This window comes from Prionailurus viverrinus, chromosome B3 (genome assembly GCF_022837055.1).
Source record: "Prionailurus viverrinus isolate Anna chromosome B3, UM_Priviv_1.0, whole genome shotgun sequence".
NCBI classification, from domain to species: Eukaryota; Metazoa; Chordata; class Mammalia; order Carnivora; family Felidae; genus Prionailurus; species Prionailurus viverrinus.
The window spans coordinates 79,002,354-79,016,611 of NC_062566.1; the positions used below are offsets into that span (position 1 = coordinate 79,002,354).

Here is a 14,258-nt window from a genome sequence, read left to right on the forward strand (position 1 = left end):
TGTATCGCTAATCTGGGAAATGGCACAGAGTAAGGCACTCGGTTGAGGGAAGAGAAGAAAGTTAAACTAACTTGAAACTAATAAAAATCATGTATTAATGGACTGTTTTTCTACCATGCCTTAATAATGGACATCAAACAAGAGACCCAAGGCCACAAAGCTAAGGAGAATTCCTTATACAGGCAAATCAAACTTTTTTATTTTTTGACTCTTAATAAAATTTGCTCAAGCCTGGTTTACATTGGGCTCCAGTTGACCAGGGAGTATCCCAGTCTAGAGGTGATTTTTCTAAAGGACAGGAATGAAGAGTTTTGTGCCACGACAACCAAAGAAAAGCTGGAAATCTAGGTATGGACAAAAGATGAATTTCTCCTTTCAATTCACAGTCACCTTCTGAAAGGGTTAACTGAGGAGTTACTTGTTCCACCCAGAAGATAATCTATAACTAAAGAATCTTATCTAGAGATCTTTCTTTTTCCTTATCCAGATGTACACAGTGTTTTTCATTCAGTTTGCCTGAAATCTAGCCTAAAACCCAACCACTGTCCTTCAAATCAAAGCCAAATACAAATACTTAACTCTGAAATATGTTAGTGATGTCTTTCTACCAATTAATTCTGACCTCCCTCAGAACACAGTATGCTCCTAGAATGCTGGAGGTAAAACTCTTAGCACCTGAGTTTAAATGAAACTTTAAAACTGATAAGAAGCCATCTGCTCTTCCAGATTAAAGCAACAAGCACTTCTGTGACACTGAGGCTAGCCCTTCCCCCCTCCCCATTCCCAGCCCGGTAAGCAAGGTCAGTCACTGCAAAAACAAAGCTAACCAAGACAAACAGCTTTCTAACACACACCCAAACGACAGACTAAGAGTAAAGAAACACTTGAACGTCAATCTTCTTTACAGTCCAGGTAACTCTGGATTTTCCCCAAATCAAAATAAAATTTAGAAAGCAGCATTTTCTCCTAACATTTACTTTATTTGCGTCCGATTAACAACTGTGGGTTCACACATTCTATTCATGTCCTCCTGGCTTGACAGGCATACAGCAATCTGCTTCTCCCCTACTCTGTTTCCCCCACTCCAACCCCTTCGTTTCTACACATTTCCAGTCTTCACCACTTGCCCTATATTAGCAGTGTCCCGGACACCTATGAGACAAATGTGACAATAAGGGTATGTGTCATCAAAAGGTTAACCTTAAACTGAGATTATACTGCATATATTGTTAAAGAATGGTGCACCTTCCTTCCCGTGCTAGCATGCCTTGCCTCTCTGTGTTACAGTGAAGTTTTCCACAGTTCTGAGTGCCCCTTGACCAGTCCGCAAATTCAAGTGCAAGTCACTCAGAACTGCCACCGGAAAATGGCCGCATTATCATTTGTAGAAAAGACTGAGTAGATGGGACTACCCCAAAGTTATGTACATGGACCAATATCGTGGTGCTACACGTTCCCTATTTCTGCCAATCTACCTGCAAATGTTTCCAAGATAAATTACCACCCAGGGAGTCACTTTGGGTGGTGTGAACAAAAACATGGTTTCTTTCCAGAGGTACTTGACTACTTCTCCCCATCTCTTAATTAGTTCTGAGTGGATTTCTCCATCGATTGATAGTTGGGAAAGGGAAGGTGGTGGTGTAGGGCTCAGGACCAAGAGACTTTTCCCAGCCAAGGAGATGATCCAATAGTGTCCTGGGTGCAATTAGCCAAGGGCAACACTCAAAAGTGAAGAGGAGCTTTCCTCTTTCCCAGGTCAGACTTTTACCACACCTGCCAAACTCCACAAACGAAAGGCTACATTGCAAAATCACAACCGGCTCCAGACTTCTTTAAGAGAGCTTTGGCAGGAATACCCTCTGAACGGGGTGAAGTACAGTATTAGGTGACTTTTGAGTGGACAGAGAATATCAATAACTCACACCTGTCTCAGATCACACACAATGCTCCTAATATCCTGACCCCCATCTGGACCTTTGAGAACCCCCATGTATTAAAATCAGACCAAAATCCCACAGCTTATCCGGTTTGTACGACCCACCAGACCCATTATTTCAGTGAACAGCAGGTCATCGGAATTATACTCCTGAGTCCTCAGCATAGATTTTTCGCTCCGAGGAGGTGTGGGGGAGGGGGAACCAGACCGACTTCTCGCTTCTTGGTTAAAAACTAAAGTTCACTTGCAGCCTCGCGAAGGCAACAGACAACGGGCTCCGAATGTCCCGGGTCCCCGCGGGCTACAGCGGTGGCGGGGAGCCCGCGCGCGTCCTACCTTGGACCTTTCCTTGACGTAGTATTTGCCCAGCCGGCTCCCGCAGTACAGGACAAGCCTGTCAATGAGAGACAGGAGGAAGCTGATGGCCTCGCAGCCCTCCTCATTGCCCCCGATCCACGTGATTTGGTCTCCCCGCAGGTGCCGCTTGGAGACGCCGGCGCGGGGCCCCGCCAACTGGCCGTCCCGCAGGGCCCCGTTGCAGTGCAGCTGCTTGACGCGCTCCAGGACGCAGTCGCCCACCACTTCGCCCAGGAAGTTGTCCAGGTAACAGAAGCCGACCTCGTGCAGACAGGGCACGATGTACTCCAGGGCGATCTTCTCCAGATCCAGCCTCATGATGTGTCCCAGGGGCATCTCGCCCGCAGAGCCGAGCTCGGGGATCCCCAGCGTGCACTGAGACCCGGAGCGACCTACGCGCGCGCGCAGCCGAGGCTCGGGGAGCGTGGCTCGGGGTTCAGCTACCTGCGGCGGCCACGGTCCCCGAGCCACCGCCGCGCCAGGCAGAGGGGAAAGTTGCTCGAAACTCTGGAGGAGAGATCCCTTCAGAAACCGGCGGGAGTTGCGCGGGGTTCCACGACCCAACGCCGGACTGGCCCAGCGAAGAGTCGGAGGGCCCCTTTTGGAGATGCGGAGCCACCCCCGGTGCGGCCGCGGCCCCAGGCGGGGAGAGGCTGAGGTCCAGCCCCCAAGCCGGCCGACTAGGCGCGTCACCGGCCCCGCCCAGGCCCCGCCCCGGGACCGCCTCTGGGACAGCCCTTCCCCGGGCCAGTCACCCACTCCCCGTCTACCACTGCCCGGCGCCAGCCTCACTTGTTTGTGACCCAGGGAGGGGCTGGAGAACACAGGGAATTTTTAGAATGCTATCGATTTGCATATGTTTTACATAAAATCCCATAACAAACTTAGATCCCAACTCTTAAAATGTAAATGAAATTAGCACAGTTTACTGCCACGTTCTGGGCTAGTCACCCCTTGAACAGAACAACCAACCCACGAACAAATATGTATATTAAACAGTGACCTCCTTACAGCTTTACTGGTGCCTTTCCTTATTCCCCTTTCCTCTGCTGTTTGACCGACTTCAGGAGGCTCCAGCCACTGAGAGACTGGGAGAAATCCAGTTTTAACTAAAATTAACAAACATTTCCCTAACCCCTACTATGTGCAAAGCCCTGTGCTCTCTCAACGGGGAGGGGGGCGGGGAGGAGTGGATGTGCACAATGAAAAAATGCTGGGTATTATCTGATTGAACCCTGGAAATGCTGTGTTTTGCTTTGCTGGATGTTTCCATCAACTTCTCTTTAAAGCTTCTTACTGAAATAGGATGCTCTGAAAGCCTGCCTTCAGAATCAATCACATGCTCATGTAACAGCCCTATAGGTAAATCCCCTCAAAAATAGACTAAATTTTAGGTTTCCAATCTCACTTTTTCTACAAGAATCTACACCTACACAGGAGGGACAGACACCACCTGGAAGACTTTTTAGTTACCCAAAGGTAAGCTGACTGCTTTATGGATTTTTCATTCTGTTTCCTGCCAAACACCAGAGATCAGAATCAGGGGAAAGAGATCCATAAATTGCATGCAAAGTCATTTCCATATTTTAAATTTTACATTGGATTGCATTCAGGTTATTCATTTAAGTTGAACAAAAGAATGTACAGGCTTTACAGGTATTGTGTATTTTGTACACAATCCTCTGCATCTTTTTTGTACACCCCTCTCCTCTCTGCATGCCAGAGGTAAGATATGCAAGGGAGCAACAGAGGGAAATCCAGGCCAAGAACAAAGAGTAGGATAGGAAAAGACACCGCTGCTACATGGTGGAAAGAAGCAGACAGAGTGCCTGGTGGCCTAAGAACCTGAGGAATGTTCAGGAGGAGTGGTCCATAAGAAACCGTGGTAAAACTTCTGTTTTACTGAGAGGAGGTTCCCTGCCAGGATAGTGACTGTTGGCACTGTCAGCATGACCTTTCAACAGGAGCTGCACCAACTGGGGTAAAGGCTTGACTTGGCCAGCCTCAAGGAGCTGTTGTGCAAATTTCCACAGCAGCTCCATAATGACAGGAGCCCATCATCCTGGGACCCCCTGCCCCTAGCACCTAATAGGTGCCTAATAACAGTGACTGGGAATCTGGTGTGCAACCCTTAGCCATGGCAACCTCCACGAGGGTCCGGGGCATGTCTGGACTTGTCTGAAAGGCTGCAGGGGGGGTCTATTGGCTTGAGGACCTGGGGGAACCTACCCAAAGAAAAGTCACTGTAATGGGAATGCAAGCTGGTGCAGGCACTCTGGAAAACAGTATGGAGGTTCCTCAAAAAACTAAAAATAGAATTACCCTACAACCCAGCAATTGCACTACTAGGCATTTATCCAAGGGATACAGGCGTGCTGTTTCGAAGGGACACATGCACCCCCATGTTTATAGCAGCACTATCCACAATAGCCAAAGTATGGAAAGAGCCCAAGTGTCCATCGATGGATGAATGGATAAAGAAGATGTGTTATATATATATATATTTATATACAATGGAGTATTACTCGGCAATCAAAAAAAATGAAATCTTGACATTTCCAACTACGTGGATGGAACTGGAGGGTATTATGCTAAATGAAATTAGTCAGCATAAGACAAATTTCATATGACTTCACTCATATGAGGACTTTAAGAGACAAAACAGATAAACATAAGGGAATGGAAGCAAAAATAATATAAAAACAGGGAGGGGGACAAAACAGAAGAGACTCATAAATATGGAGAACAGAAGGTTACTGGAGGGGTTGTGGGTGGGGATGGGATAAATGGGTAAGGGGCACTAAGGAATCTACTCCTGAAATCATTGTTGTACTATATGCTAACTAATTTGGATGTAAATTTAAAAAAATAAAAAATAAAATAAAATAAAGTCACCGTAAGAGTGTCAGGCAGATCTGCCGGTCCAGAACAAAAACCTCTGAGGCCAGTGAAGGAGACGGGCATTCTGCAGGGTATCTGTCTCTTGGCTTTGTCTCCCCATCCAGCCATCGTAAATGTTCAAATCCTGGGAGCAGGAAACCTAAAGTCAAAGCTGAAGGACTGTTCATTTGTGGCAAGGAGTGAAATGGAGATGCGATACCAAAAGGGAGGAAAGCCCTTCTCCCACTTCTGCTTAAACCCCCACTTAGCCAGAAACTGCTTTGGCCCATTCAGTGATCTCCTCCGGGGGCATTACAGATAGTGGGGAAACCAGGAGAAGTGTGGCCGGAGATGACTTGAATATGGGCCCTATTAGGCAGTGGCTTGTAGTGTTTGCAGGTTTGGTGTGTTGTTGACCTTAGGGGTAGATATCCCTGAACAAAAAAAAGAAAGAAAGAAAAAGGAAAAATGACAGATAATCCTTGGTAGTTGGCTGAAATTTTTCTAGCTAAGGGTTCTTTGACGTTTATTTATTTTTGAGACAGAGAGAGACAGAGCATGAACAGGGGAGGGTCAGAGAGAGACAGGGAGACACAGAATCTGAAACAGGCTCCAGGCGGTCTGCACAGAGCCCAACGCAGGGCTCAAACTCACGGACCGTGAGATCATGGCCTGAGCCGAAGTCGGACGCTTAACCCATTGAGCCACCCAGGAGCCCCTAGCTAAGGGTTCTTTGTAGATACACCTGACGCTCATAGGAATAATTAGGAGGGAATTTATAGAGGACTAGAAATCTGTAGTAGCAGATGGAGGAAGCGGCAGTCAGCAAAATACCGAAAATCGCATACCCATCTCCCGGAATGAACATGTTGACTCAGGACTTGAAATCGCAGGCCTGGGTAAATTTGGCTTATCAGTCAAATAATGTTTCAATAATTTTAGAGTCTAGTTGTAACTAGAGCAATCGTCTATAAACAGGTTATAGTGACTGATAGTCTTAAACTGTTCCAGATGATTCAGTTGCAAAATGTGGGCAGTCTAAAAGGATATTATCCCTTGCCACCCTCCCTGCTCGGCAAGGGCACCTATTAATCAATCAAGCGCCTCCTGATCAACTTGGGGCTGCCAGCACTGCGCTTGGCAAAAGAACCCGAGATACTGTGACTGGCAAAAAGCACAGTGTGTGATTACACAGAGGGGCGCAGACAGGCTGGAGCCGCGTGCGGGCTCAGAGTCCGAGCGTCAGCGTGGCAAACTCCAAACCAATTGTTAAAGCATATTTGTTTTAGTTATTTATCCATTAATTTGTGGCATTATAATAATATTAAAATATGTTCATATTACTAACCAAAACAAATGAATTTCCCTGTCATTTAACTACAATCCTATCGTCTTCCGGGGCACATCCGCAGTACAGATGAATCCATTTTCAAGCAAGTGCCAGAGTCAGGGAGAAAGGAGGATGTTGGATTTCTTTGCCTTAGAATTTGAACTCAAAGGGATCCCAGATGAGAGAAGCAAGGCCCGAAGGGGCTGGACGTCAATCAGCCCCGAAGGAGTCTCTAGTGGGTGGCAGGGGAAGCCTGGAGCACCTCTGTCTTCTCTAGAATAAAGAGAGCACTCACTCTCATCCTGGGCTGTATTTGGGGGCTTTTTTCTAATGAGGTAAAATTGACCAAACATATTACTCTTTTAAAGTGAACAATGCAGTGGCATTTAGTACAGTCATATGTTGTGCAAACCGCCACCTCTCTCTAGCGCCAAAACATTTTCACCACTCCAAATGAAAACCCTGTACTCGCTAAGCAGTTACTCCCCAGTTCCCACCCACCCCCAGCCCCTGACGACCACCAATCTGTTTTCAATCTGGATATTCCCCATAAGTGGAATCATAGAAGATGTAATCTTTTGTGACTCACTTCTTTCCCTTGGCATGTTTTCCAGGTTCATCCGTGTTATGCTGTGTTATCAGTACTTTATGCCTTTCTATGGCTGAATAATATTCCAACGTATGGATATACCCCATGTGTTTACCCGTTCATAAGTTCATGGACATTTGGGTTGTCTCCACTGTGGGGTTATTTTGAGTAATGCTGTTAGAAGCATATATATGTAAGTATTTGGGTGCCTGCTTTCAATTCTTTTGGGTATATACACGTAGGACTGGAATTGCTGGGTCATGTGGCAATCCTATGACTTTTTGAGGAACCACCAAACTGGTTTCTACAGCAGGGGCACCATTTTACATTCCCACCAATAATACGGGAGAGTCCCGTCACACCCTTTTTAAATTTCTGACAGAGACTGGCAACATTTCTCTTGCCCCTTCAGCGTCCCGCTATGCCTGAGGTTCCCTCTCCCCTAGCTGCTACAAATATTCTCTTTTGTGTTTTTGTCATGCCATATCAAGAGGTTGATCATTACATGTGAATGACTTTAATGTGCGCAAGGGCTGTGCTATTTGTTGATTTATCAAACAGTTTTGCAACATTTACCACATTCCAGGCACTGTGTTCAAGTGTTAACATTACTTCTATTAATTCTGATGACATCGCCGAGCAACAGCTACTCGTATATTTCTGCATCATGAGGATGACGAAAATGAGACACAGAGAGGCTAAGGAACTTGTCCCAGTCACGCAGTAAGAGATTATAACAACACTGGACAAAATCAGAGAGATTCCAATGGAGTAAGATCAGGGGAAACACTCATCTTGAGCCACTTGCTTGGCATAGTAATGTTTTTGCCCTTAAGTACTCTCTTTTGTTAGAACTCTTAATTATAACACTCTCACCTGCAATGACAGTTTTAATTATTGGTTCCCTTACCGATAGTTGGTGCAGAAGGGAGATAAGCAAAACTTAGCATAAATTAGTCGCCTACATTACGAGTAATCTTCCAAACTACAAATTAGGAGTTGCTCCTTGCTCCATTCCAATTATGACCCAGTGTTTCCAGAAATCCCACATAAATCCAGTGACAGTCTGTTGCTGGCAGTTGAGTAGTCCTTGGTGAGAAGCCTCACCTCAGTCCATCGGGTTGCCGGGCTCACCCCTCAGGACACAGGAATTGCATTTAATTTAAATGGAGCTGAGAAACAAGAGGAGAGTGCCTGAAGGGAACTTATGTTCCAGCTCACTGCTATGAATCGGGTTTAGAGAAAGATGCATATGATTATGTCCCATTCCCTGTGAGTCAAGCCAACCTACTCCTTTCCAGGTCTAGAGGGATGGCAATGAAAGTGACTTTCTATATGGGCTCTTAATTGTTCTAACATATGGACAAGCTTAAGCCTCTCTCACTTGTTCTTTGATAATTCAGGCCGTGGGCAGATTCTGGAAAGTGACAAATATCAGGAATCTTCATTAATATTTTCCAGTTCAACTCTTGTTTAAGCTGAAAATGTTTTAAAAGCATTTGCTCTGGCTAAAAGCATGATACTGATCATAAAAATACAGCAGGGTCAAGTTTCTATTAACATGGAGTACTTTAAAGAATGTTTTATGCTTCGTTTTATGAAATCTTTTCCAAAAGTGTTCTCATTCATTAGAATTTCACATCTTCGTGTATCGTATTTTTTAAAAATGTTTTATTTGACAATAGTAGATTTACAGGAAAGTCGTGAAGATTTATACAGAGTCCTCATGTGCCCTATGTCCAGCTTCCACTACTAATATCTAATTTAGTACAGATATGGGCACATTGTCACCATTTGTGAACCAATATTGATATATTATTTTTAACAAAAGTCTTTATTGTGTTCAGATTTCCTGTGTTTTTACCTAATGACCTTTTTCTTTTCCAGGATCCTGTTGAAACTGCACCGTGGTTGAAATAAGGTCACAGTGTTTTCAGGAAAGTGTAGACCAAAACAGTCTTTCCAGCCCTTGAGCTCCTACAGAAACTTGAGCTCTTACAGAACATGCCTTCTTCCCGTCCTATTCCCAGTCCACTGTGGTGGCTGAGGCTTGCTGGCACCATTGGGAGACCATCTCTGTAAAACCAGGGGTCTCTGGGGTTCAGGTCACTAATCCTTCCCCTCTCCCCGCTCTTCCAGGCTGACTATGAAAGGAAGGGGTGCTACAGGCTCCAGTGACTTGGGGCTCACTGTTCTCGCAGACCTTGATTTTGTTCACATATTTACCTCCTCCCTAGCTCCACAGAAGGAGCCTGACTGCTCTAAGGCTATGTGCCACAAACCTTAGCGTCCATCAGAATCACCTGCCAAGCTGGCTAAAGCAGAGGTTACTGAGCCCCACTCCCAGGACCGATCAGGTCTGGGTGGGGCCCAATAATTTACATCTCTGACAGGTTCCCAGGGGCTGTTTCTGCTGGTCTAGGTCACACTTTGAGATCCACTTTTCTAAGCCAATCAGTTCATGACATTACCCTGGTAACGGTCAGTCCAGGGGGTGGGCAGGTGACCTAAACCAGCCTTATCCAGTGGTTCTCCGCCCTGGTTGTACATTGGACTCGCTCGGCAGCTCCTAAAAACTACCTCCAGCTGGGAAACTAATATTTCCAGCAATAAGGCCCAGGCATCCAGCAGCTTAAAAATTAAAATAGCAAGTAAATACATACTACATCATAATCACCATCACCATCAGAAATGAGTAATAAATTAATAAAGATCAATTAATTAATCATAATGAAATAACAGCAACAAATAAATAATTAATAAAGCGCTCCTGGTGATGTTAACGTGTAGCAGCATTTGCACTGAAAAGAATTTATATTGGAGGGAGATGTCTCTCTGTTTTTCTCTATGCTAAACGTGCAGCCTCGGTGGCCTCTGGCCGTCATCTAGTCACCACGAAGAGAGCCAGCCTCAGGATGGAGCCAACACGGAGGAAGGTGGAACAGAGTGTTGAAAGAACTTGGGACCTTGGTGACGTCACTGAGCGGCTTATCTTACTGTTCCGGGAGTCTGTCCTACCTCTGGACTTCTAGTTATGTGAGAATGTGAGATAACGCAGTCTCTCATTTTAAAAACCAGTTCAAGTCACGGTTTTCAGCTACTCGTCCTCAGAAACATTCTAACAGGTAACCCCAGAGAAATGGTCATCCTGCACCCGTAATAAAGAGCCTCTACTCTTGAAGGACACATCAGCTCTGTGGCACCCCTTTTGTGCACCCCAGGGCACCAGCTTCCTTGTCAGAAATCTGACTCACGGAGACCAGACAGATGAGGCAAGCACAGTTTTGGTAGAGTGTGGGGCTAAGCACCTCTCCCTCCCCAGACCACGCGTTTCCAGTTCTGCCCTGAGTCCTAGTTTCTTCTCCCCAGCAGGGAGAGAAAGACCTGGCATTCTACCTTCTGTTCAAAATAATTAGTTTTCTCTATCTACCTAAGCAAATAATCTCATAATAGTCAAGTTGGAGATTACAACTGTATTCTTCGTGAACTGTTTTCTTAAATTGCAAATTTGCTTTCAGGCAATAATTCCTTTTTTTATATATTTATAATAGGAAAATGTTAGTAAAACATAAATATTCAACACTGGGAGCTAGTTGGAACAAAGGAAATGTCCAGCAAATGTTTATGGCATATAGTTAGTACAATAGGTTACAAAACCGAAGGTAGGGTAAGAGTCTCTTTTTGAGAGAGAAAAAGAGAGAGATTGAGACCAAGATGTTATTAGTAATTATTTCTGAGTAAGTGGGAATATGAAAGGTTTTTTTTTTATGTTCTATTGTTTCTCTTAATTGCTAATGTTTTTCCAATGGGCACATATTGTTTTTGTAAAAATAAATCCATATTTGTAAAGGATATGGGATTATTTTTTCTACATGAAACAAATCTTTCATTCTTCCATGTGTTGGTCATTGGCCGGTTGGTGCCAAGTACCGTTCCCGCCATTCTGTGCGGTGCTCTGTCGGAGGTGACTAGAATCCTGTGAATTGCACTTCCCAGACTCTCTTGCCAGCTGGCAAAGTTAGATGCTGCCAGTGGGAAGCATTGGTGGGAAACTGGATGAAATGATGGGGAGACACCCTCCCCTTTGTTAAAAGCTTCTGGCAGTGGCTGTGGCAGTGACCAGCGGCTAGGGGCTCCGATAGCCTTTGGCAGCTCCAGCAACAGCATCAGCGGTTGGGGCAGTGGCCGGTCCAACGGCACCAGCGGCTTCCCACAGTGTCAGGTGCCATCACCGCCTCCCTCTTTTCCCTCCAGCATTAGGAATGGTCCTGGCTTCCTGCAGATGCTTACTTACCTCCAGGTTACCACACCTTCCCTTTGTGTTCCTCTAAATCTTTCCAACACTTGTGACCGATTCCTTAAGTTGAATTCCCTCTGTTTGAAATACCTAGAATGATTTGTTTTCCCAATTAGAGACTCACTGATATGCTTAGTACTCTCAGTTCCGGCATCAAATTCACCAATAACTCCTCTACTGCCAAACTGTAACTCTGTCCTCTCCTCCCTATCTCCATTGCCACGGCCCGTCTGGCCCACCTCTGTTTCCCATGTGCATTACGAAGCCTTCTCTCAGGTCTCCTCCCTTCTTTTCGACTTGCCTTAGACATAAATAAGGTGGCATCATTCTCCTTTGGGAAACCCCTGCTTTTAAAGTCCAAACTCATTAACATGGCCTACAAAGCCCCAGGCTGTCATCATGCCTTGTCTTCTTCACTCACTGTGAATCAGCCACACCACTTTTCTTTCAGTTCTTGAAACAAGCTAAGCTCTCCTACCTCAGCGTTAGTGCATATATGGTATCTTCACCTTGGACTACATTTTTCCCTACCCTACGTAAAGCTAGCTTCTTCTGATCATTTCCAACATTTTATTTCTTCACAAAGACCTTTATTATCACCCTAACAAAAGTAAGTTCTGCCCATCTCAGCTCCTTGTTTATTTCCTTCATAGTAACTATCAACACTTGACTTGTTTGTTTGTTTTGCTTTTGGTTTTGGTCTGTTTTACATTCTTTTCTCCCAGAAGTCTGAAGGCAGGGACACGTTCACTGTGGTATTTTCTGATGCCCAGCACAGTGCCTGACACAAATCAGATGCTTGCTATACACTGAATGAATGTGCTTCATATTTAACTGTGTTTCTAAATTCATGTGTAGAACTCAAGGAAATCTGATTTTCTCGATAATTTTTTCATTGTTGGATGTTTACATTATGTTTCTGTAGAGAATAAGCCAAAAGTTAATTAAAATCTAAGAAGTGGAAAGAAAAAAGTAAACATTTTGGGAAAAGAGACCAAATTGACAAAAGATAAATAAAGAGCTGAAAAATCTTCCCATGATGTAGTGGCAAAATGTTCTACCAAAACTGATTTCGTACAAGTTCTTCAGCTGACAGATTTGCTTTTGCCTAAATTGATTTAAGTCCATTAGCTAAAGCTGATCCAGTTATCCAACCTGGGTTCTGAGTCACTTTTAAGGCTCTACGAAGGTCAAGCAGAGAATTTCACTTAGGATCCGATCTCATTCTTGAAACACTTTTACTCTTGCATTCTTATATCCTTCAGGTAGGCATTCATTCATTGAGTCTGTCAGTCAGTCAACAAATATTTTCTTGCATGTTTTCCCTCTGCCACACACTATACTAGGTGCAGGATACAGAGGTACAAGACAGATGGGATTCCTGGGCTTCGGAGGCCTACCAACAAAAGGGAGACAACCAACGAGGAAGCACATAAAAAGCACAATTTCAAAAAAAAGAAAAAAAAATAGTCTAGGAGCTCCTGGCTGGCTCAGTTGGTTCAGCGTCCAACTTCAGCTCAGGTCATGATCTCACAGTTTGTGGGTTCAAGCCCCACGTCGGGCTCTGTGCTGACAACTCAGAGCCTGGAGCCTGCTTTGGATTCTGTGTCTCCCTCTCTCTCTCTGCCCCTCCCCCACTTGTGCTCACTCAAAAAACAAACAAACAAAAAAAACAAAACACAACAATTTCAGGTAGTGATTAAGTGCAATGGGAAAATGTAACAGCAGAATGTGATGGGTGGCAGAGGGGCACCTTCAAGTCACTGGTCGAAGAAACCTTCCCTAAGAACACCCCATGAGCAGGGCCACACCAAGACTTGAACACGTCAAAATTAGGATGTCTCTCTCCTTCCCACTCTCCAGGTCATGAAAACTTTAAAAAGCCAACCAAGTCTTAAAATAAGTGGAAAGAGTGTCAACAAAGCCCCGATCTCTCTACCCCCCACCCTCAATACAACTACTTGAATACTTCATTCCAAAATATTTTCTCATTTTTAGGGATTTTTTTTTTTTTTCTGAGTCTCCGAGCATACTTTTAATCTGTTTAGTGAGTTAGCTACCACTTAGAGCCATCTATGCAAAAATCTTAGGAAAAAGTATCCCAGAAAGAAGGGAGAGTGAACACAGAGACTCTCAGAACTTGGTGCATACAGCCTGTGGGCCAAATACGGTTTTACTGAAACGCGGCGTACCCGTTCTTGGTGGAAGCGTCTACCTCCACATTTGCATGACAGCTTTTTTCCCTTAGGCAATCTGTTTTTTTTCACCCTAGCACAGCCCATCACTGCACAGTAGATATCAGGTCAGACAACACCCAAAATACTGAGTCGCCCACTACAGAAAACGTTTGCCGACCCACAGATTTTTTTTTCTTAATTTATGAAATAAGATCGAGAGCTGGTAGAGACTTTTCAGTTGCGGAGGGAGCACGATTGCATCCTCCCTTTTTATTATTTGTGTCAAATGTTTATTTATTTTGAGAGAGAGAGCATGCACTAGCAGGGGCGGGGCAGAGAGAAAGGGAGAGGACCCCAAGCAGGCTCCAAGCTGGCGGCGCAGAGCCCAATGTGGGGCTCGAACCCAAAACCCGTGAGATTATGACCTGAGCTGAAAATAAGAGTGGGACGCTCAACCGACCGAGCCCCTCGGGCGCCCCTCACTTTCCCTCTTTAAAAGAGGACTATGGCAGCTGTGCAGAGAATGTGGGGGGGAGGCTGGATATAGCAGAGACCAGGTAGAGGCTTTGACAGCGGTTGTGGTGAGTCTGGGGAGCTCGGACTTGCGTGGGAACAGTAGGTATCAAGTGTGCCGAAAAGCCAATCCTTCCATAGCTTCCCACAACAACATGGGCTTATTTTTCTCTTCAAAG

The 14,258-nt window shown here is 45.0% G+C and overlaps 1 protein-coding gene across 1 annotated transcript in view; it reads right to left on the minus strand.

Annotated features, from left to right (window-relative positions):
- The window catches only part of EGLN3 (egl-9 family hypoxia inducible factor 3), a 30,176-nt gene extending 27,229 nt beyond the window's left edge, over nt 1–2,947 (minus strand). The window contains exon 1 of the mRNA XM_047864187.1: nt 2,273–2,947. Coding sequence (XP_047720143.1) covers nt 2,273–2,629 — 357 coding nt within the window. The 5' untranslated portion in view covers nt 2,630–2,947. The remainder of the gene's footprint in view (nt 1–2,272) is intronic.
- Nucleotides 2,948–14,258: the final 11,311 nt, after the last annotated feature.